This window comes from Labrus bergylta, chromosome 2 (genome assembly GCF_963930695.1).
Source record: "Labrus bergylta chromosome 2, fLabBer1.1, whole genome shotgun sequence".
Taxonomy (NCBI): Eukaryota; Metazoa; Chordata; class Actinopteri; order Labriformes; family Labridae; genus Labrus; species Labrus bergylta.
Window position 1 is genome coordinate 29,451,236 of NC_089196.1, and position 24,692 is coordinate 29,475,927.

The 24,692-nt window shown below is 40.5% G+C and overlaps 2 protein-coding genes across 3 annotated transcripts in view; both read left to right on the forward strand.

The window, feature by feature from the left end:
* The first annotated feature begins 825 nt into the window (after nucleotides 1–825).
* slc1a3a (solute carrier family 1 member 3a) lies at nucleotides 826–20,855 on the forward strand. Its single transcript, XM_020640836.3, has 10 exons — nucleotides 826–982; nucleotides 1,587–1,936; nucleotides 3,805–3,942; nucleotides 13,210–13,414; nucleotides 13,947–13,989; nucleotides 15,470–15,738; nucleotides 15,816–16,049; nucleotides 16,159–16,353; nucleotides 16,828–16,962; nucleotides 18,215–20,855. Exons 2-10 carry the CDS (start codon nucleotides 1,753–1,755, stop codon nucleotides 18,420–18,422), a joined length of 1,611 nt encoding a protein of 536 aa, XP_020496492.1. The 5' UTR covers nucleotides 826–982; nucleotides 1,587–1,752; the 3' UTR covers nucleotides 18,423–20,855.
* Nucleotides 20,856–23,752: 2,897 nt separating this feature from the next.
* The window catches only part of nipbla (NIPBL cohesin loading factor a), a 31,882-nt gene continuing 30,942 nt past the window's right edge, over nucleotides 23,753–24,692 (forward strand). Inside the window, exon 1 of one of the 2 annotated variants that reach the window (XM_020640805.3) lies at nucleotides 23,753–24,095. The gene's annotated coding sequence lies outside the window, so the exon portion shown is untranslated. The remainder of the gene's footprint in view (nucleotides 24,096–24,692) is intronic. The other variant, XM_020640806.3, reaches the window with a different exon arrangement.

Sequence of the window (24,692 nt, forward strand, 5' to 3'; positions counted from 1 at the left end):
CGTTAAAACACACCGCACATGCCAAAACTGTGAATTCCTGAAGGTTGCTGCCAAACCCCAAACTCCCAGCTTTTTCTTGTGCTCATCATCCCTCTTTGAACTGTGCTACTTTTTATTGTCTCCCCACTGTGCCGAATCCGTCTCCTTTAACACATCATGCACCTCTGGTTATGCAAGATTGCTTTCTTTCTTAGCCAAAAGCGTACTGAGCACCAGTTGTACCATTGGCACTTGGTAAATATTTACCCGCCTCTGTTTAGCTCCACAAACGAAAAAGAGCCATGAATAAAAAAGTGGACTTTGTCTTGGGTAAATGTTTAGTGCAGTCGAACGCAGCAAAAGGGAGATTGATTGATGAGTGTGTTGGTTGGACAAGTGCCAAAAATAAATGCATGAAGGAGCTAATCCACTTCCATATTATTATTCTTTCTTCATTTTTTTTTTTTTTGATGGATGTGTGTCTTTTGTGTCTCTGTTGACTTCGCTCTCCACAGGAATCTCCAATCAGGTTGAACTTATCAAGCGTGAAAATCCATTTTGAAAGGAAGGCAGAGAGGGACAGAAGAAAACAAGAAGGTCCTTTCTCCCCCCTTTTTTTTTTTTCCTGCTCGGAAAAGCTCATTATTCCTCAAGCTCTCCTCTGTCTGAAAAGCACCCTCCCTCCTCTAAATTACTTCACTTTTTTTTGGGAGCTCCCGCCTCACCTCCCCACAAGCCCGCACTTTGTGACTGACTTAAGACTAGTTTTTCTTCTACTATAGCACCGCCTCCATTCTCTCACTGCCTCCTTTTTATTCCCTCATCCCCTCCCCGGTCGCTCCTTTCTCCTCCCATCTCTCCTCTCACTCCCTCATTGCTGGTTGCTCGCACCGACCAGCTCACAGCCAAAGAGATCCTCTGTCCCTCTCACACTGATCCCCCCCCTCCTCCCTGACTAACACAGAGACATTACTCCAGAGGAAGTTATTGCTCAAGCCTAAAGGTACAGACAACTTCTATCTCAGCATTTCAGCATTTTTAAAGAGTTTAATGTTCATGTGTATGTGTGTGTGTGTGTGTGTGTGTGTGTGTGTGTGAGAGTGTTTGTGTAACCATTAGACCCACACTGTACACGTGTAGTAGTAGCCAGAGTGTACACAGGAGGAAGTCTGCATGCTGGTAGAGCTGTCGCTGCAACACATGTGTGCTTCACTCGCCTGTCTTTGAGCATTTCCTTCACAGAAAACTTCAACTTTTTTGTTTTAGCCTTTAATAATTCAATCTGCTGCTGTCAGTTTACTGTCTGTTTGTTATTTTGTGAAGCTCTCAGGCTGCATGCTTTTATGTTTGAAATGTGCTAAAGTTGAGTTATGCCACATTTCACAGTCTTTCTTTTCAGTCCAAGAGGGTAAGATATTTATATTTTAATCCATACTGCGTGAAAAGTAAGAGTATAGGAAGGCAAAAAGTGAAATAAAACTAGAAAAATGTGGATGTTTGAAGCAATAGAGATGTGACAGAGGAAGTTGTTTACTTTTTCTAATTGTTTTTTGTGCTTAAATGTCTTATACTAATCATTTGATGAACATGTCTGCCCTCTCTGTCAGGACTCTTGTAACCAAAGAAGTAGCAACAGTGTGGAGGAGGAGGAACAACCGATAAGTGAATTAGCCGCACCTCTGAGGTGTTCCCCCTCAAAGTGAAGAGCAGTTCAAGTCAAGTCAAGTCAAGAAAAACAATTTACAAGACATCTGAGGACTCCAGCGGCAAGACATGACTCAGAGCAACGGGGAGAACCCCCAGAGGAGCCGGAGCGGTCTCCACCAGATCCGAGCCGGGATCCAGTCCAGGTCGCTGCTGGCCAAGAAGAGAGTGGAGAACATCACCAGGAGCGACGTGAAAGGATGCTTCATGAGAAATGCCTTTGTGATCTTCACCGTCGCTGCTGTCATCATCGGTGAGTGAGAAGAGTTTTTTAGTTGAGATGTTTCCACAGGGCACCCGGAGAGAAGTGGACGACACTTTGTTTCCTAATTTCCCCTTAACCCCCTCCCCCCTACCATATTTGTAAAAAAAAGAGGGCACCAGATTTTCTGCATCAACCCTTCAACAAATCAATCCTGTGTGACCGATGCCCCCCCCCCCCCCCCCCCCCCCCCCCCCTGTGCAGGACGGAAGAAGGAGAAGAATTGAAACAAATCCTCTGGAGGAATGAATAGAGGGAACTCAGATGAACTCCGCACACCGGCTTTTATCTGACCCACTTTGACCTTTGACATCTTTCCATTAACCTTTCACGACCTTCTCGGTAGGAAGCGAGCCGGGCCCACCCACCTCCTGCACATCTGCAGCCCTGCTAGAGTTACACCGAGCCATGACAAACACGTCTGATTGATTGTTAAAGTCAGGGTATTCTTCACTGACTGGCTGCTTGCTCAGCCACCTGGGCTTACTGGAGGATTATCGCAGCAGTGGACAAACTGCTTGTTGAGACAATAGACTTCAAAGACCCCCCCCCTGTGTGCTCAAAATTAAACCCCTGACCGGTCATTGCACAATATGAAGAATCTTAAACTGCACTCTTTTTCTAGTCACGATAAAAAAAAAAAAAAACAGATGCAGGCGTTTGCACAATGGAAGACTACCTCTCCCTTGAATCAAGTTGTCACAGGCTTTGACCTGCATCAGATCGTCCCCACTTAACCTGCATCATTCCTCAGCGTGAGTCACATGTGCACTTTGTGAAAGTGTGAGGGAGCACAGCTAAATCACCGAGTGGGGATGCCAGACGGTTATATAATTATAAGGGGAAACGTCAAGTGCTATTGTAGCACAACAAATGTATCATTATTAAAACATTTTGATGTCTGTTAAACTTTATTTTACACTCTTTCTTCTAGGATTCTTTTTATTCTCCCTTCACACATTCAAACAGCGCTTTTTGATTGGCAGGGTACAACTGATATTTATAAAGACTGGAAGACACAAACCCCAGCATTCTTCACAAACTGGTTCTCCACATGGAGAAATTGCAAACTAACAATTTAAAATGTCAACAGTGGTGTATGAACATTTGGACTGAGCATGAGAGCATTTTGATTTTTACACTGAGAGCTTTATTTTGATGCGTATGATATTTTTGCGTATTCCCAATTGGATGGTTTGCGTTTAACATTACATGTAGTATATGTAATGATATGTATGCTTGAGTGTCCTTAACACACGGTTTAGAAACATTTATCTTATCATAGGTTGGTCTAAATGTTGTGTGTGTGAGTGTGCAAGTGAATGTGTGTTTATCCTTGTGTTGGGTTATGTGTTTTGATTTTAGTTTGGTTTAATGTAATCATCAAAATATGTCAAATCCATCATCTGTTCTGCTGATCATGTTCGGGGTCACAGGGGCAGGAGTCCAGGGGCAGGGTACACCCTGGACTGGTTGCTAGTCGACCTCAGGGCTGACCTATAGAGACAGAGAAACATTTGTGCTCACACGTACGGCCAATTTAGATTCACCAATTAACCCAAAGAGCTGAGAGTTTTTGGACTGTGGGAAGAAGCTGGAATTCTCAGAGAGAACCCAAGCATGCACATGGTGAACATGAAAACTCCACACAGAGAGGCTCTCTGTCTGACGGGGGGATTCGAACCAGGACCCTCCTTGCTGTGACGTGACAACGCTAACCATTGAACTTTTGGTCCATAGTTAAATTTTAAAAAAAAATAATGACAATAATATTCCACATTTTCTTTGTTCAAATCGCTTTTCCGCTCTATTTCAATTATGTTTTTTTGATTTTCTTCCACGTACGATCCTCTCTGCAGGCATCATCCTGGGATTTGCCGTGCGGCCTTATAAGATGTCGTACCGCGAAGTGAAGTTCTTCTCCTTTCCTGGAGAGCTGCTAATGAGGATGCTGCAGATGCTCGTGCTGCCCCTTCTGGTCTCCAGCCTCATCACAGGTATGACGCTCAGGCCGACGCAGTGCACCGAGCGACCGATGCCTGCAGAAGCATCCGCCATCAAATATGATTCTTTTCGCAAGTTAATTCACCTCTTTGTTCCTGTATATTTCAAAACTTCCACACAACAACATATTTAAAATATGAAAAACACTGCGCACGTCTATTTCAAAAACATGTGGGAGGAGAGGAAGGAGTCACATTCTTGCACGATGTTCAACTCTCACCCTCATTACATCTTATCTCTATGAATCAAACAGAAGTGACTGCATTTTGACAACTAAATATGACAATGTTGCACACACCCAAGGCTTATTCACAGCACTCACACATGCTTGTTATCATGTCGGGAAAAAGATTGCTCGGCTGTCATTGGCTATTTTTAGTTTGACTGCACCTCAGATATCTAAAATTAGCCAACACAACGTACAGCCTACAAGTTCAATCCTGTGGCACTTTGTTTTTGTTCTAAATTTATATCAAACAGCTTCACACAGCAAGCTCATAAATCCTTTAAAAAAAAGAGTCATAGTCACATTGGTTATTCTTAATTCTTAATTTCCTAAAAAAGGTTTTCCACCAATCAACCGTCCAATCAACCGTATGCTTGAAGATTTCGTTGCCTTAAATTTAGAACATGAGTTTTATAAATGTAAAGATCATGATGACTGTCAGTCTTAGTTTTCTTGAAGTTCAGTCTGTTGTTTTTCAGATATATTACACGTTTTATTGGTTACACCACCAGATTTTGTAGTTGAATGGACTCCTACCTGTTTGGCTAACTTAGCTAATTATTTCCCAGCAGGACCTTTCTGGTTTGATGATGACCACTTCCATGTCTAGTGTACATTGTGGGAATTTCAGCAATCTCAGACCGATAAATTGCCTCTTTTAAAGATTTATTTTTGGGCTTTTTGTGCCTTTAATGTAGAGATAGGACAGTGGATAGAGCTGGAAATCAGAAAGAGAGAGTAGGGAATGACATGCGGGAAAGGAGCCACAGGCTCGATTCGAACCTGGGCCGCCCGCTTTGAGGACTATAGCCTCCATACATGGGGCATTAACCACCGTGCCACCAGCACCCCACCGATAAATTACCTCAACCCAAAAAATGTCACTCTATGCCGATGATGTTGCCTTTTTATTTTTTAAGTTGGAATTTTTGGTGACTCAACTCAAATCTTAGCAAATGTATTTATCTCATTCCTAGTCATACATATCTTATTTCATTTTATATGAGCCACCTTCACCTGACAAGTCCAGATAAACATCTTATTTCAAGATAAGAATGTCAGAATTGTTCATCATGAGTAAAACTGGCTGCTAATACAGCATGCAAAATGCGCATGACTTTCTTGTAGTGAGATGTAATATCCAAAATGAGATGTAGTGTCATATTTCAAGACACTTAAAATAAGTGCATTGTGCTTGCTGCACAACTTATTACAGGCAATACATGCCTTATTTTGTGTTTTATGTCTTAAAATAAGATGAATACCTGGACTTTTCAGTGTCTGAATGTGGCTTACATTAAGTCTGATGAGATATTTTTGACTACACAACTTGCTGAGATTTGAGTTTTTGCAGTGTACCAACATGGATCTCATGAGTGAGCCGGCTGTTTGTTCAGCCGATGCTGTTTGTTGGTTTTGGGCATCAGTGGATGACGGCGTTAGGATGACCTCAGCGAGAGAGGGAAAACAGAGAAACAGAGAGAGGGAGAGAGAGAGAGAGAGAGAGAGAGAGAGACATATTTGGAAACTTACAGTACAGGTTTTAATCACATGCTTGACCCATGTCTGGATCTTGGTACAACATGAGCACATCAGTGGTTACTTTGTTTTGTCCAGCATTAGTGGAATTATCTGAGCTTTCAGTGAGTTTATAACTTCTGCAGTTCATGTGTATCCCTGGCTTGATTTCAGGAAGAACACAAACATATGACAGAGAAGTTTAAATGTCTAATCCAGGGGCAGAGTGACTTCATTCAGCACTGTTGATGTGGTTCATAAATCCAGTCAGACATACAGGGGTGCTTTCTTTCAGAGGAGAAGGCCTTTGGGGGTTGTTATCATGCAGAGACTTTACTTTTTCATGGAAGTAAAAGTGAAGATAAAGTTAAAGAGAATGTCAGTTTCCTAAAACACCGGTCAGCAGCTCAATGTAGGCGGGACGTGCAGGGACCGAGTGTCCAGTCTCTGAGCGGTGATTGACAGGCTAAGAAGCCAGTTGTCTGAGGAGATGACAGAGACATGCTGTCCGATAATAACCCGCTTTGTGCTGCAGCAGGGCGTAACATCAGCATCCGCTGACATCATGTCACATGACCGCTGCGACAACATGTGCAAACTAACAAAGAGGGCTGTTTTGAAGCCACGTCACACATCACCAGCTTTCTTATGTGTGTGTGTGTGTGTGTGTGTGTGTGTGTGTGTGTGTGTGTTAATGTGCTAATATCAAAGTGATCAGATGCACTGAGATCTGTTAAATAACACATTTACACATTCTGATACGTTTAAAATGTGGCCTACCCCATTTCCAGAAAAGAGAAATCCCTCACCAAAGTGATTATCATGTTTTCATTTTTTTGTTAAACTTTCTCGGTTGTGCTTGGATCAAAGTTTGATTGTGCAGCTAACATTAAAAAAACAAACGTATTCTGATGTATGCAACAGACGTCTGCATCATACAGAGAAGTTCATAACATGCATCTACTGAAAATACGACACAGGAAGTAAAATCTTAACTAAAGCAGTTTAGCAAATAATTATTATTAATTAAGATATAGGCTACATCCTTTTTATTTTACTCAATTTTTCCATGATAACGAGTCAATTTTCTAGTGAAATGGTAAATGGACTCTAAATGGACTTTTCTTCTCTTCTGACTACTCAAAGTGATTTTACACCACAGGTCACACCTACAGATTCACACACTAATGGTAGATGACTGATGACTACAGCTAGTTGTCCTGTTCCCTGTTCCCCTTTCTCGAGATCTAGATAAATTAACTCGTTATCACTTTATAAAAACATTTTTAAAAATCCAGATCCCCAGAAAAAAACAACTGGAAATGTCTGGAGTAAAATAAAAAGTATGGATGTATGTCCACTTCGGGCTTCCATACACAAAACTCTACAGTGCAGGTGACAAAGCATATGAGGGCTTTTCAATCTAAAATGCAGAAATAGCTTAATTTGCTGACTTGTATCTCTATTGAGGAACTGGTTATCAATTGACTTAACATGTCCTATTACACACAAAAAGAGAGCTCAGCATGTGCTTTTGGGTTGACATGATCCGGTTACACCCTAAAAGAATGTAATCACGCTGGATACAAATGAACTCCTACATGACCGACTTACAGCAACACAGAAGTGTTTTTATGTATTTAAAAGTTCCCTTGCCTGTGTTGGAGAGCACAAATTCTCAGGAAAAACTCAAACCTCAACGAGTGTATTTGTCTAATTTCTAGTCAAAAAAACCTCATTGCACTTTAAATAAGACACATTAACCTGACAAGTCCAGATAAACATCATGTTTCAAGTTATCACAAGTAACGAATGAGGCCTGCAGAGTTGTCTGCAATGAGTTTGAAAAGTTGCCAATGCAGCGATAAGACCTTACTCATTGTTATGTTACAAAAAGCAGGTAAAAGACCTTACTTATTGCTGTATTACAAAGACCCGGCCTATCCATCATGAGGATCCCCGGCTCATGACGAAACAGTCTTCACAGGCCTAGACTGCGCCGGGCTTGGAAAGGGATAGGGGGAGAGATGGTATAAGATGCAGGAAGAGGGATAGGGAGCAAGGGGGTTGGGGGGAGGAAAACCGTCCATCAACAATCCAGTGGGGAGGGGAGGGGGGGGGGGGGGGGGGGGTGTTCTGGCAGGCATGTAAGAGCACACTCGTCTCCATTAAACTCATCCCTTATCAAGAATAATGATCAATGTTCTAGTCCAGTTTACTCCTGCTCTTTTGTAATTTTAACAGACAAAGAGTAAGGTATTTTACCTGCTTTTTGAAAAGGCCATTTTAAAAGCATGCAATCACGTTTACAGCCTGCTTCAGAAAACAGTTCCCTATAGCTCATTTCTTTATTGGTAAAAACGTTTACGGCTCATCTGTTTTGATTATATTAAGGCTAAAGGGTTATTCATACCTGTGAGTGTGGCTTATTTGACTGACCTAAAATGTTTTCCAGGAGGCTTAAGACACGCCTCAGCTCCACTTCTTCCTCTGTTTCTTGATTGATTGAAAGTTAGGTGCAGATGGCTTCAAAACACTTCTTCAGAAACTGACGGGTGACGTCCATGTTGTATACATGTGTGTAACTCTGAAACACAGCTGCATACTTTATGACGATTTTGACTCAACAGATGCTTGTGAATGTGTCGGTTTTTCTTCTTATACTGTGTTGTTTGTCAGAGTCTGGCTGAAACTGCGACTGTAGTTTTAAAGACATACAACATTTTACAAGTTGAAAGACTTTGTGTAGTTTTAGAGGACGAAACCTAATCTTGATCCTGAAGACAATTTCTCAATCATGTAGCTTTTTTGCTGTTTGCACTGTTGGATAGAAAAACTTTCCTATAAAACTTATTGTCTTACATCCTCAATGGAAACTCAGGAGACTCCACCTCTAAAACAATTGCTTTACGTACATGAAGACAGTATGAGTAATAAGTAATAAATAATAAGAACAAGAGGTTTAGCTTTCTGACTTATTTTCTGCCAACTCAGCGTTCCTGTGCAAACTCTGGGTCATGCTCCAAAGGCTAAATTCTGCCTCAGACAGTTTAATTTTCTTGTTTAACCTCTTAAAATGCAGCTGAATTTTGAATCAGTATCCTTCAGCAGAGTTCAGAGGAGCCATGAAAAGTAGCAGATGAAGGAAAGTATGACAGGTTCAACAAGAGTGTGAGAAAAAGAGAGCAGGTAGCTGTAGCGTCGTCATTGATCCCTTTTGTTCATCAACGTGGATTTGGATTTACAACAGCATTTCCAACTAACCACTTAATGTTGGTTTGCTTCAAATTCCACATTGTATCCAGGAATTTCATTAAGAGAGCCCAGGGTCCACCGCAGAGTTTTTTACAGGGCCAAGAAGGGGCTGGACAGGGAGAGGGGATGTGGGTTGTAAAAAAAGAGGAAGAGAAGGATGATTACAGAGGAGGTCACGTCAAGGGGGGAGAATTAGTCTACTGTAGGAGGAGGGGGAGTCAGGGGGAAAACCAGGACAAGGAGTTACAACAGCAAAAACACTGATAGGAGAAAGATGGTGTGTGTTGCGGTTCCTTCAGGACAAGTTCTTTGAGAGTCAGCGTATGAAAATGATGACGTTTTAAAATAATGGAAACTCAAGGATTCTGTAGGTCACTTTCAAAAATTTGAAAAACTGAAATCAAATTTTCTGCACACAGTCTAACATGCAAAAATATGTTTATTGGCAACATTTCTGTGTTAAAATTTCAACGGGGAAAGGTCTAGTAAATATAAACAATAAACATTCTAGACATTGTGCAGGAGTTTGAGCAATTCTCAACTTTTGATTGGCCCGTTTCTCTCCTGCCCTGCCGTCCCATTAAATAGATTTGCAAAGTATTTTTTCTAATTGTAAATGTTACCACTGATTCCTAAAAGTATGTTCCTTCCGAGCTGTAAAATGTCGGTCCAAAATGTTCTCCAGAATTGTCCTTGACTGTGTTCAATTAGAGTCACGGTGTTATTGGAGATGGTCCATTTGGAACTCTGCATATTTGATCTTCTGCTGTGGTTTTAATACGTACTGCATGTATATAAATATATGCATACATGCCGTGCATTAGTTAAGCCTCGGATAAAATGTAACACATATAAAAGTGTCATTGCCTGACATTTAGTGCAGTAGAGAAAATTAAGTTGTCGGAAATTTTGGAATATGCAACTTGAAATAGCAAGCGTATCAAAATTGAACTCATAGGAAATATATATCAATGCTTTGTTTTCCACTTCTGCACCTCCCAAAGAAATGCTCATAATCATGAGATTAGTGAAGACCAGTATTGTTAACGTTTAAGCATAGAGACTACAGACTGTTTACCAGATCCTGACATTGAAAAAAAGGAAAAGACTTGAATTAAATGACACTCATTTGACACACTTAATGCTTGCTCAAATACCCACGGTCACAATAACAACATATTTGAACATTTCTGTGGTACAAGACCTCTTCATTATCTACATTAAAACGTCAACAATTAGCCCCTTTCACACGTGGATTTCAGGAAAGCCTGTCCCTTGAATTTTCTAGAGTTCCTCATTCACACATGTCCCTCGCAGCAGAGATTTTCCCTGTTGGATGGAAGAACTAGGTCTCAGGAGGCAGCACTTGATGTCAAAAGGATGCTGCAGAAGTCACAGAACAACATTCCCCAACATGAAAGGCCGAGCAAAGGAGTCTGACAATCTGATGACAGTTTTTGCCTTAACCGCGAATTTTCCTGAATATCAGCTGCTGCATTCACAAGTTGGCAACTTCTCTCTGCAACTTCTTGGTCTTCTTAAATTTAGTTAGAGACTGGCAGGAAAAAGTCCAGATAAAGTTGGGGTGACAAATTAGAAATTCAGCTCAGAAGATGAGATGTTCAAACTCCTTCTTTTGTTCAACTTAAGCACTCCAACATCCACACACATTTATTAAAATACAATCAAAGACAGAGGAAGCACACCTGAGTGACTGGAGCCAATGAAAATTTGTAATTAAAGCAGGTTAGTTTCCAGCAAAAAAAAAAAGCTACTCTGACTAGTAAACTCAATAGACTAATGCATGGACTACAAACCTTCAGGTCAAATCTTGCTGGTGCGCAGGAGTCGTTCTTTGCCGGGGGGGGTCCGTGGTTGTTAATTGCCCTCTGGACGGACCTCTTGCAGTTGCCATGTCCTGCGCTTCAACTTTCCCCCCTCAAAGCAGGCCTTCACTTTTGTGTTTGATGAACATTCCCCCTTATGAGAAAGAAAGTCATTCTCCCTGCATCTCCTTCAACCTCGCTTCTTTTGAAAAGGACCGAATTGGTGAGGCTGCGTCCGTTGTTGCCCGGACAACAGCCTGGGGATCATTGTGTGCGTGCGGGGCCGACTAAGTCAACAAGTTTTCCCAGGGCTGTCAGAAAAGGAAAAGGAGGGGAACAGGAGGAGAGGGAGGGATGGATCGTTGGGAGGATAAGGGTGGCTATGAAAGGAGGATTGCAGCAATAAGATCAGCGTGCAAGAAGAAGAAGGAGAGGAGGGGGTCAGGGGAGGGGTACTTAGGGGCGCTCTGAAACAAGAGGTAGGGGATGGAGAGGAGGTACAGAGAGGAGGCGAGGAATTTTGGAGAGGCGAATAAGGGAGAGGAGGACGAGGAGGATCAAAAAGAATCGGATAAAAGGCTAAGTGGGCATGTTGAGACAAGAGGAGCAGGGAAGGCCATAGCTGGGGAAGTAGGTACGCCCATGCACACACACAAGTGCACAAACACACACACACAAGAATGAAAGGAACACATACATCTCTCTACACACAAAGACCCGCTTTGCCTTGTACAGCTCTGAATGAAGATAATGGCCATAATAGGAGCTGACACTTTGAAAATACAGCGTCACTGTCACGCCTATTGAGGCCGCTTGTCTGTTTTCCAGCTTGTCTGTTTCCAATGGCTGCAGTTCTTTTCACCACGCTCATCCCTGCAAAGTCTGTTTAATGCTATTAGAGCTGTGGGGGACAGTTTTAAGCCCCCAGCATCAACCTCCTATATGTTTATTTTCTTCCCACTTTTAATTTTGGGTGCTGCAGAGAGGACGATTTCTCTGCCGCTTTATTATTTTTTTTCCAAAAACTGCTGCAACAAATGTTTCTGTCTGTATCCAGCTGTTGCTACGTGCACTTTCTTGGACAGTTTCTGTCTTAGAGACGTCATTTTTTGTTGCACATTTTTAAAAGTGCTCAATTGAGGTCAGTCTGTTAAACTGTAACTGTCTGCCGCTAACGTCACACACACAGGCAAGTTGCACTGTTGTATGATCAATGAAAGTTTTTCCAAAGGTGCAGAGTTTGTCCCTGCACTGTCTGAGTACGAATATGTCCCCAGATGTGTTATGGTGGATCTGTTCCCCGACTCCCCGGGTGCTCTGCAGTAGGTGTAGTTTTTCCGCCTGTAAAGGTCAGAGTCAGATTGTGTTTCTTTGCCGCTCTTTGTTGTCACAGATAGTTTAGAAGATAATCCAGACAGGTGTATTCCACCTGTAATTACAGGTTTTTCCCAGGCTGTAGCAGTATACTCAGAGGGGCTGTGAGCCCCTCTGTGGTAAGTGACACATTCATGCAAACTCTGAGGTCACGCTGCAACTACACGCTGTTGTTGCACGCCACCTACAAAACAGCAATAAAGTCAGAAACACACAGCCGTTTTATTCACTTAATACTGCGATTAATGCACATTATTTGGAACTTAATCAAACTTCTTCAATGCCTCTCTTCACTGAAGGAAACATTTCATGTTTTATCATCTGTAGGATATGTTACTGGAAGTAAAATGTTTCTTATCGTATAGGAAATTGATGCATGAAACTCGGCAATGAGTGAGAGAATTGTTGCATTAATCTATTAAAACACCTCTCACTGGTATTATCCCCAATTTCCATGATGCCACAAAGTAGCTAAAAGCACTGCTGCTCCCTCTACAGGAAGTGTTTGGAATTAATCCAGCACTAATATCCATTCATGCTTCTGATAGTATTCGTGCGGGAGATAGGTCCCTTTTTTTTAAATATTATGTTTAATTAGCCCATACTGTACCTTGGGCCATCACAAGCTGATAACTATTCCCAACTCAGGGCCGTTTGGTCCTGGGGGGCCAAAAAATTATTTTTTTTAAATGCTTCAGTCAAGATAATGTAAAGTCACATATTATCTTGTTATAATTGCATCAATAGCCATACAAATATGACATTTGGCACAGAGTATCCTGAACTATAGGGGAAAGTAGCAAAATAAGATTCTGGTACTTCCTGCCATTACATTTTAAGTCATCATCACTAAAACTCACAAAAACACAATTAAAAAAGTATCTGCGGCACAAAATGTCATGGAATATGATTAGTTTTAAGCACTTTATTGTTAATATCACTGTCTCATTTTTATGTGAAAAACGACCCTACCAGTGGATAAATACTTGTTTGGGAAATCCTGCAGAGTACAATACCTGTAGTCCAGATATACGCATGTTTACATGGTGTGTCCTGTTCAGGTATGGCCGCTCTGGACAGCCGTGCTTCTGGGAAAATGGGCATGAGGGCTGTGATCTATTACACCACCACCACCGTGATCGCTGTGTTCATCGGTATCGTCATGGTGCTCATCATTCACCCTGGGAAAGGATCAAGGGATGAGTTCGCCAAGCAGCCGAAGATAGAGCAGATCAGCCCTGCAGACGCCTTCCTCGACCTGATCAGGTGACTGCACACACAAGTTCTGTGCCATCTGAAGATTTCAAAGTCAATATCAGACGGCCCTTATGTGTTTCTTACAGAAGCCCCAAGTGGACATGCATCCATTCATTTTTATTTGTGTTCTGGCCATAGTGACCAGCCTATTGTTTTGTTTTCTAGACATCTGAATATATCCTGTTATCACCAGGAAACATGCTTTTGTATCTCAAGACAATTAAATAACTTAATCTGTTATAACTGGAAAACCAGCTTTGTTATCCTCACATCCAGTGAAAAATAAGTTGAGATCTCAAAATACAACTGAAATTTATTTGTTGTCATTGGAAAAATAATGTTTTAATCTCGATAAATAAGTCAAGATATTGAAAAAAAAAAAATGGAGTAAATAAAATGTATGTATGCATGTCCACTCAGGGCTTCTGTAGTTATTTACATTTTGAGAACAGTTGTTTGTCTTTTCTTTTTTTTTTTTTTTTTTTTTAGCATTTCTAATTTGTGAAACATTTTTTAATTTTTTTTTTGTTGTGTTTTCTAGAAACATGTTTCCTCCTAACCTTGTGGAGGCTTGCACCAAACAGGTAAGCTACAAATCGACCCCTAATCAAATCCTCTCTTTAAGTCAACACAGGGTTTCTCTGTAATAGTTTTCTCTTCTCTTGCATTCATACATTTTTTATTTTCTGTATTTTCCTGTGTTAACAAGTAACTTCTGGTTGTTATATCTTGAGATATCAACATATTTATTTCTTTATCTTTGGATATGAAAGATGGTTGTCCCATTATAACAGATTGATGCATCTCATAATCTAATGATAACAAAGCTGGTTTTCTAACTTTTCTAACTTTCTGGTGATCTAGAACAGTGGTTCCCAAAGTGGGGGGTCAGGGGTCACACTGAGACGGGGTCTCTAGATGTCTTCAGAAATATTAAAATGATTTGAAATGACATATTTTACCCATTCCTGTGAAAATAAATGCAAAAAAAGTAGTTCAATTTAAAATAAAACTATATTTGTTTAAGGAGATTTATGCTGGAATTAATGTAATGTGTAAAAAAAAAGATAAATGCCTTAACAACCTATACCACCTCATGACCCATATCAATAATGCTACACACTGTGTGTGTTTTTAATAATAATAACTCTTCCCACAAGTGGAAGTGTAAATACCTTGTATTGTTCTGTTATTGTATTTTTTCTCCCTTTATTTAACTGATGCACATATGTTTTAACTTCTTGTTATTTTTGATAATTATATTCCTGTTTCTTGAGCTGTTGTGACAAAAACATTTCCCCTATGGGGGCTCAATAAAGTTTATCTTATCTTTGTCTTATCTTTAATTACCTCCAGTGACCTCGGGGTCCTCGGTCTCTAGCACCATTACTTTCGGGGCGCAGGCCCAATAGTCTTGTCCCTGTGATAGGCCAGACCACAACTCGCCATTCTGCCATTGCCCACACTGATGAGATAAGTTTAACCTACTTCTATGTTTATTTTGGGCTTTTGCAACTCTGAGGATCCAAGATACACAAGTTCATCTCGAGAAAACAAACTACGTGTCATCATGGGAAAACTGAGTTAATAGAATGTTTGAATGCATGTCCACTCTGGGCTTCCATACTTTGGCCTCTGTCTCTGATATACTAGCAGTAAGTTTAATAAATTCAGCTGTCCCATCTGAATGTACTGTTAATACGGTGAATCATAATTTATTTTTTAACATAACCAGTGGTTGATTCACTTTTTGCTCATAATTACAACATATCAGGAACAAAAGGGAGTTTTCTAAAACGTATTTAAGACACAGGCGGGACTCAAAAAAAGCACCTGATTTCACCTAACATGGTTCAGTTTTTTTAACCAAAGTCTTTATCTCAAGCCACTTTCACTTCCTCATTTTTGTGAGGTTGTGAAATTCTGAGTTTCAAATTGTAAGGTAGAAACTTGAAAGCAGGTGCATTCTGACATGCAAGTGCTTCAAAGTATTTCCCCTAAAGTATAAAATCGTATTTTCCCAGGTTTTAATCACTACCGTTTTTTTGTTTATTTTTAATCCAGTTTAAGACGCAGTATGCCAAGAGAGTAGTCCACGTTACCATGACAGTGAATGACACGATATTCGCTGTCAATGGTAGCCATGAGATAACCCGGGAGGAGATGATCCCGGTGCCGGGGTCAGTGAACGGGGTCAACGCTCTGGGCCTGGTGGTGTTCTCCATGTGCTTCGGTCTGATCATCGGCAGTATGAAAGAACAGGGGCAGGCCCTCAAGGACTTCTTCGACTGTCTAAACGAGGCCATCATGAGGCTGGTCGCCATCATCATGTGGTAAGTACCAGCAGCGATTGATGCGTTTAGAGATGGTGTTGGAAAAACAGTCAAAACAAGACGCCTCCATTCCTCAGGTATGCCCCCATTGGTATCCTGTTCCTGATTGCGGGTAAGATTGTGGAGATGGACGACATCACATCCATGGGTGGACAGCTGGGAATGTACACAGTGACCGTCATCTGTGGCCTGCTCATCCACGCCATCGTGGTCCTGCCAACGCTTTACTTCGTCATCACCAGGAAGAACCCTTTTGTGTTCATCGCCGGGATTCTGCAGGCGCTGGTTACTGCTCTGGGAACGTCATCCAGGTATGGGACTGCACGGATTCATCGACCTTCTTATATGATTTCCAAGTTCTTTTTTTTCATTTTGCATTTTTTCACTTTTAATCATATTGTTCCTCCTTTTCCCTCTCAGTTCTGCCACTTTGCCCATCACCTTCAAATGCCTGGAGGAGAACAACAAGGTGGACAAACGCGTGACCCGATTTGTGCTCCCTGTTGGCGCCACCATAAACATGGATGGCACTGCGCTATACGAGGCCCTGGCAGCCATCTTTATCGCTCAGGTCAATAACTATGACCTCAACTTTGGACAGATTCTCACCATCAGGTATGTCATGCACAGTACTTGAAATATACCTGCTAACATGTACACATTTAATCAGTCATTTAATTAATACAAGTTTTACATCTAGTGATTTTTGTGCAACTTAAATGGAAACAAAGGGATTTGAGTCATAAACGCCTGCCTGCCTTGGGGGAATATTTCCATTAGGCCTCCATTTGTCTTTCATTATAGAGAAAAGAAAAGTTGCCTAACTCATTGGAAGCATTTCCAAGCCCCTAAAACCCACATGTTACGGCTTCACCAATGACTTTAACCACCAGTCATGGTGTTTGATTGAGGATAGTATTTCAACCAAAGGAATGATCCTCTTCTGTGCTGTTGCCGAGTAATGACTGACAGGTCAATCCAAGGACATGTCTGTAACAGCTGCACTCAGATGTTTGATTTTTTTTTTTTATTTAGATGATTCAAACTTCTCTTCTTCTTCTTTTTTAAACTTTTTCCCCCCCTTGTCAGTATCACGGCAACAGCAGCCAGCATTGGAGCAGCTGGAATCCCTCAGGCTGGACTGGTCACCATGGTGATAGTGCTAACCTCTGTAGGCCTGCCCACCGATGACATCACGCTCATCATTGCTGTCGATTGGTTTCTGTAAGTATGGCGGTGTAAAATCCTAGAAAACTAATGATTTGAGGCTGCAAAATGTTGTTTTTGGAAGAGCGGTGAGAGGGTTCAAGCTGTGAGGAGAGAGCGCACCGTTTGGTATGAATTCAATCAACTTTGAACGGGGAAAGATTTTAAGGGTTAAAAAGGATCAAATGGCAGCTTCCATAGGCATTTCCTTCGCATTCCACGTCTCTCCAACCATCTGGTTTTTATTCAGTTGGTGTCCAATCCCAGCGCAAAGCTCTACTTCCTCCTTCTGGCTTTGATTCATGTGGACTGAAGACTGCCAGGAGCATGAACACCATGCCTCCATATTTCTTGCGTACCCACATTTACGAACACATTTCCTAAATCTTTAGTTGTTACTCTTGTCTATTTGATACAATGCATTTTTTTGTCTTTTCATAAAACAACAACAAAAATGTTTTTGTTGCATCTTCTTTTGTCTCGCTTCTTCTGGTCTTTGTTTCTTCTGTTTCTTTGTTTACTCTACTGTTGTTTTGTTTCTTCTCATCTTTTCTCTTTCCTCATTTCTAATCGTGTCCCGTCTTCTGATAACCATCTTCCTTCCGTCCTCTTGTCGTATTTTTGTCTCATTTTCTCTTTTGGTGTCTCATCTTCTCCTTCATAAATCTTTGCATTATTTCTTCTAAATTCATCTCGTCTTTTGATGTCTTGCTTTGTCTGTTTTGTTCACGTCTGTCTTTTATTTGTATTTTGTTTGATCTTGTTTGATCTTGTTTTGTCTTTTCTGTCTTTCATTGTCTCTTTTATTTTTCTTATTTAATTTATTTGTCTTGTCTTGTTTCATCTTGTTTTGTATCTCGTCCATTCTCCTCTCCTTTTTTCTTATCATGTTTCAGCTTTACAGTTTTTTTGTGTTTTGTCTTCGGCTGTCTCCTGTCGTCCATTCTTTACTTTTCTTGTTTCATCTTGTGTTGTCTTCTGTTGTCCTTTATCTTGTTTATAATCTGTTTCAATTGCAATTTTTTTGTTTGCCTTCTTTAATTTTGTTTCGTCTCCTCTACTTTTTTCTCATCCTATTTCAATTTTCTTTTAATGTCCAATTTTTTTAATTTTCTCTTCTCTTATGTCCTCCTGTTATCACGTCTCATCTTCTTTATCTCTACCTGTTTTTATCTTGCCTCTCTTCTCTGCTGTCATCTTGTTGTGACATGTCTCATCTTTCTCTTTCTCCCTCGTCCTTTTCCTCACTTCTTCCTCTGTCTGTCCTCAGGGACCGACTGCGCACCACCACCAACGTCCTCGGAGACTCCATCGGTGCAGGTATTGTGGAACACCTTTCTCGCCACGAGTTGCAGAAGAAGGACCCTGAGGCTGGGAACTCGGTGGTGGAGGAGGCAGACAAGAAGCCGTACCAGCTCATCTGCCAGGAGAACGAGTACGAGAACGAGAGGCCTGCGGCCAGTGAGACCAAGATGTAGGGGGGAAGGTTGCAAACTTTCTTAGGGAAACCATTGAACTGCTTCGAACTACTTTCCAAATTATGTTGATCTACAGCTAGAAAATATTTCAGCCAAGATGAATTTCACTTGTATGCGGTCTAGTGTGGACCTTCCTTACACACTGCAGACTTGAAATGTTGAATTCTTTTTTTTTTTCTAAGGGTTTGTGCTATGAAACTTCCTGAAAGTACCGTTTGTTTCTGCCAAAAGTGGTTGGCAGCTGTTTACTAATACGGATGAACGACTGTAGAACTTAGTCGACCGTGGCCTGCATGTCATCTCAAACTTCACTCAGAGCTGTGATGAGTGATTTCACCCACTAGAGGCCAGTATTGCTGTGAGTTTAACACACCTGCGCCAGCTTTTTCTGGCTTTAAAGTTGTTGTTTTTGTTAAGTTTGAGTGTTGTTGCATGAGGACAATTGTGAGTGAAATGGGTGTCCAAATCTGTCTGGCGAGTGATGTGAAATGAGTGAGGTGTTTTTGCGTATACACTGGGCTGACTGGGCCAAATTCTTTGGGAGAAAAAGGGCTGTGAATTTACAACTAATGTATAGACATCAGTGGCTTTATTTTCAATGATTTTGTGTACAGACTTAAAGTGAATGAATGAAGGATGTCGTGTAGCTTTTTCTTTCTCTCCTGACTGTCCAAATAAGTGCTGCTGATGGGCAAACAGAGCTTTCATCTTGGCAAAAGTTTGTTCCAAATTCCCCCTTCAATCATTCAAACTGTCTGACCAAAAGCATTAAGCCATCCTGTGGCTTTACTACGAATTTGAATCAACTACCTGAAATTATATTTCAACCAAAATACAGCACCAAACACATGCTTTAAAATCACAATAATCTGTTTTAAACCATAACAAACAGATTCCAAATAAATCGCTAACCAGCTGTTTTAAGGGGAAAACTAAGGAAGCCCTAAGAGGACATGCATCCATACATTTTATCAAACTCTGTTTTAACATATTAAAGGTCCAATATGTAAGATATCTACTGAATTAAATCATAAAATGAGCTTACAATAGCATCAGACATTAAAGAAAACATGCTATGCTGAAGTGTTGGTTTCTCAACAATGCAGCAGCCAGTATGTCCTCCTTCTAACTTTAGATTCTGGTGCTGAACGGTTTGTTGTTGTAGCAAGAAAGCAGGCTAGCGATCTGGTTGAGATATAACTGATTCTGCCCGACCTCTGCATGAACGGAGAGAGGTTAGAACACAGAAAGGTTTACAGACCGATGCAGAGCTGGATAAACACTGAAGCTACATATTGCTCCTTTAATGAGTCATTTCCGGTTGCTTTTTCAGTATCTCGACTTGGAATAACAACCTTGGTTTTTATGATAACAGGTTCACTTCAGTTGTTTTCTCAAAATTTCATGAAAACAACACGTTATCACGGTGAAACCAGCGTTGTTATCTCGAGATAACAACTTCAATAAGTGCAGATCTCAAGAGAACAATCGGAAATGACTCGTGAACACAGGAGAATGGAGTAATATGAAATGTATGGATGCATGTCCACTCAGGGCTTCCGTAGAAAAGTAATGAATGCCTTTCAAACATTTCTAATGGTAATTTTTTAGTCAGTCTTTTAACAATATCCATGATTTGTAACATTAACTGGATTTTTTAAAATATCGAATGAGTAAAAACGTAATTAGAAAAATATAATTTTAATTTTTTTGCTAGTCTATAGGCAAGTAGCCTATTTTCTATTCTTAATTTAGTTTCCCTTAAGTGATAAAATCTTAACAAACATTTTAATTGATTTTCATGTGGATGCATGTTGTAAAAACAAGGATTTCACTTCTTCAATTTCCCCATTTGTTATTGTAGTTAACTTGAATTAGCAGGTGATGTTTAGCATTTGAGCCGATCAGTATGTATAACAAATGTAACATTTACGTAGAAGATGCTTTGTATAGAAGGTTCCTCTGAATATACTGTACTTGTATAGAGAAATGTAGATAAACGTGTACAATAACTGTAGATTTGAATTGTAATTGTAAAGGGTTACTGGAGGATTGCATATATGTAAAGAAGCTGTTGTGAAACTCTAATGACCGAACTAACGATCCCTCTAGTTCCTTTTACAAAAGTACAAAAGTGGCTGATTTAAGGGACCAAATGTTTTCCTCCAAACACTCGAGGAAACGGAACAGTTCCTTTGTTTACTGTTGCTGTCTTTGCAGTTCTTTATTGATCTGAGTGTTTCATAAAATCACATGTGAGAGTACGCACACACACACACACACACACACACACACACACACACACACACACACACACACACACACACACACACACACACACACACACACACACACACACACACACATGACTGGAAAAAGTTTGTAGTTTTAATCTTGCATGGATTTTTTTTTTCAATAAAAATATGAAATCAGTGGCTGTGTGTTTATCATTTTTAAAATATAAAATTGGAGTTATACTTTCCAGGCCTCTATAGAGACAAATTAATGTGTAGATGTCTTCAAATGTTTCAAATCTTTATGAGGACATATTATAAAAAAATCCTCTTCTACAGTGTTTTTGAACATATATCTGGGTAACCTGAGTGTCTATAGACCCACAAAATGTGAAATAAATCCATCCAGTCCTTTGTTTGTGGTCTGCATAAGTCTTACAACACAGAGAAAAATGCTCCGTTTTAATTTTGCTCTCCTTGTGATGTCACAGTGGGATTCTGGTAAAAAAAAAAAAAATCCACTCCCCTCCCCTGATATCTCCACTCATGGACTCCACCCCCAGACTAGAAAAATCATTTACGCGGGTCTGCCATTTTTACTCTCACTACAGAGGAGTGATGTCTACCGGGGGGGGGGGGGGGGGGGGGGTGGTCATTTCATTTAAAGAGACACACACACCAAAACGGAGTGTTCTGAGAGAGCTGGTTTATACAGGGTCACAGACCTCCTCTGGTGCTTGATTCATGTTATATTTTGAACAAAGCACAGCACAGATATTTCATTTAGACCACAGGAGACTGTTTGAAAAGGTGGAGAAGAGGATAATATGTCCTCTTTAACTTCTTGGATAGAGTTAGAGCATGAGCGGTTAGAGAGCAGCTGCTTGGAAACGACCAATAGTCATACCTAAGAACTGCCCAGGTGAATGGAAGGTACCGATACTGACGATAACAACAGAAATATATTCTACTGGAGGAGAGAGCAGTTCTTGTTTCCCTGTGTTTGCCAAATGCCTGCCTGTGCTGACACCTTGAGGTCAAACAGTGATCTGATGTTTGCTTCATGCTGCTGGGGAAAAAAAACCATAGTATGTAAATTTTGAAAGTGCACCTGGTTTTATAACTGTGCTGTAATCCAGAAAACTCAGGACATCCCTTTGTGTTTACCTTAAATTACAGATGACTTTGTGTATTTGGATTATAGGGGCGGCAGTAGCTCAGTCTGGGGTTGGGAAGCCTGGTGGCTGGAGAGGTGCCAGTCCATTTCCTGAGCTCTGCTGAGGTGCCCTTGAGCAAGGCACCAAAAACTGCTCTGGAGTGCTTGCTGTGGGCAGCCCCCTCAATCTGAGACCTCTCCATTAATGCATGTCCATAGGATCCTGTTTGTGCATGTGTGTGTATTGCAGCCTATGTTTGTGTTCATGTTCATGAAACAGAGTGTAAAACCAAATTTCCCCTCGCGGGATTAATAAAGTATAAATGATAATAAAAAATGAATCAGAAATTAAAACTTCTTCAAAATATATCCATTCTATTTAGTACCTGGGCCGCCGATTTGGAAGGTCAATAGCCTCTGTACATTGGGTTGTGGTTACATTTCATTGTGCACCATGACTTACTATCCTACAAAACATTTATTCAATCCTTGTAATGTGGAGGTTAAAAACACTGCCGAATGCACTACATTTCTTAAAAAAACTATTTTTTAACTTTGTCAATAACTTTTTGAAGCTTTTAAGGATGTGTGTGTGACTATGTGTGATGAAAGTTATTATTTTTTTCTATTGAATTTTTAGAAGCACAGCAAAATTTGTGGTATTATGTGCAATGACAATAAATAATATTCTATTCTAAGACAAGATAAAATGATATAAGATAATCCTTTATTGATCCCTAGTGGGGAAATTCAAGTGTTGCAGCTGAAAGGACAACAAGAAGAGCATGCATGAGTACTAATACAATTATAATATATATATATTATTATATAAGATACAGGTACTATGTATGTACAACTATTATAATTAAGTAAACTATACACTATCTTAACTATACACTAAAAAATATACAGGACATTAAGACATATTAAGTGGCAAGTTGAATTTAAAGTGACCAGTTATAAGATAAAGTGAGAGAGTTTAAATAAGGTGGCAAAACTAAGCAATAAATATCAAAATAAGCATCTAGAAATAATATGAAATGAGTGACAGAGTGCAGGGTACATGTCAGTGTGACAGCAACTAGAATAGAATCACTTTATTGAATTGTGGCGTTACAACAGCAGGTTATCCAACACACAATATGAGCAAAAAGCACAATGTTAGGAAATCTAAACATGATATAATATTAAATACAAAGTAAATAAGCACTAAAAATATCAAAACTAAGAATGTGAATATATACAACCAGGATTTAACTAAACATTACTAGTCTTAAATATGAAAGATTAAATGTAAATGTGCAAAAACAGAGTCGTAAATGGTTGTAAATTAAATATGAAAGATTAAATGTAAATGTGCAAAAACAGAGTCGTAAATGGTTGTAAATTAAATATGAAAGATTAAATGTAAATGTGCAAAAAAAGAGTCGTAAATGGTTGTAAATTAAATATGAAAGATTAAATGTAAATGTGCAAAAAAAGAGTCGTAAATGGTTGTAAATTAAATATGAAAGATTAAATGTAAATGTGCAAAAAAAGAGTCGTAAATGGTTGTAAATTAAATATGAAAGATTAAATGTAAATATAAAACAGAGTTGGACAGTACTGACATAAGTTAAAGTGCATGAGTGTAGACATATTATAACAGTGTTTAAGGAAACAGACTGTAGGACCCCCTGCTGGTATCCAGTCTGATGGCAGAAGGCACAAAGGAGCCTGAAGTCTCTATTCATATTCAGCAGTTTAAACTAACCACCACATCAAAGTACAGTAATCTAAAAACCCGGGCTGGTAAACTTGTGTTGCAGCGCCCTCTAGCGGCCGCGACACGAAACGTCGCATGGCATTTTGTTTGGCGCCGATGGAGGGAGTCACTCCTGAGATCTTTGGTCAGTCAGACGGCAGAACTTCCGGTCGGCATTTTGTTCTACGAGAGGAGAGCCTCTTGATGATCGCAACAATCGTCATATTTCTCATTTATTGTCGAAATTGGCTGCGCGCGTTGTTTACGTCGGCGCGGACCGACTAAAACGCCGAAGAACGAATGTTTCCGCGTGAATGTGCGTTGAAACCTTCGCCCGTGTGTGACGGAAGAAGAACGAATCGGTCCGACCCGGATTATTGTTGATAGCTACCAGCAAGCTAGCTCGGCAGCTAGCCTGGCAAGCCAATTGAGTTCCTTCTGGAGGAGCTGCGAGAGAAGAAAGGGGGAGCTAGAGATACGGACACGGACACAAACCTAAAGCTAAAACATTCCCCTCCCTTCAACGCAACATCCGAAAGGTAAATACTATCACGCATCTTTCTTCGGGAACCAAACTTTTTTTTTTTTTTTAAATGCAAATGTTAACGGAACCGTTAAAATATATATATATATATATTCTGCAGCAAAGACCACCTACGGCGTCGTTAATCGTTGACCGGGAGGTAACGGAAGCTAGCGAACTAGCCAGCCAAGCTAGCTAGGTGTGTTTTTTGAGGCGCACGGCCTCAACTGGATGTCACTCGTCGAGCCCGAGGATTTGGGGGGGCCGTCGCCTCGGAAACAGTCGAACCCGTGGATTTTTTTTTTTTTGGGGGGGGCCGTCGCCTCGGAAACAGTCGAACCCGTGGATTTGGGGCCGTCGCCTCGGAAACAGTCGAACCCGTGGATTTGGGGCCGTCGCCACGGAAACAGAATATTGTGCAGCTGGCTAACCCGAAACGCGTTTTCTAAAACATCCAACATTTCACTCTCGATCAGCGCTTCCTTGTGTTATTTGAATCGCCGCCCCCCCCCCTTTTATTTAAACCTCAAACGAGCAGGCTAACCCAACAACAGTCACCAGCTAGTTAGCACAACTAGCTCATAATTTTTAAAAACACCACTATTGTCGCTAA

Bases quoted from the DNA above. Each gene is read 5' to 3' on its own strand.
- slc1a3a (XM_020640836.3), top strand. From the start codon at position 1,753: ATGACTCAGAGCAACGGGGAGAACCCCCAGAGGAGCCGGAGCGGTCTC. The intron at 15,739-15,815 runs GTAAGTACCAGC...TCCATTCCTCAG, and splicing joins CTGGTCGCCATCATCATGTG to GTATGCCCCCATTGGTATCC. The intron at 16,050-16,158 runs GTATGGGACTGC...TTTCCCTCTCAG, and splicing joins GCTCTGGGAACGTCATCCAG to TTCTGCCACTTTGCCCATCA.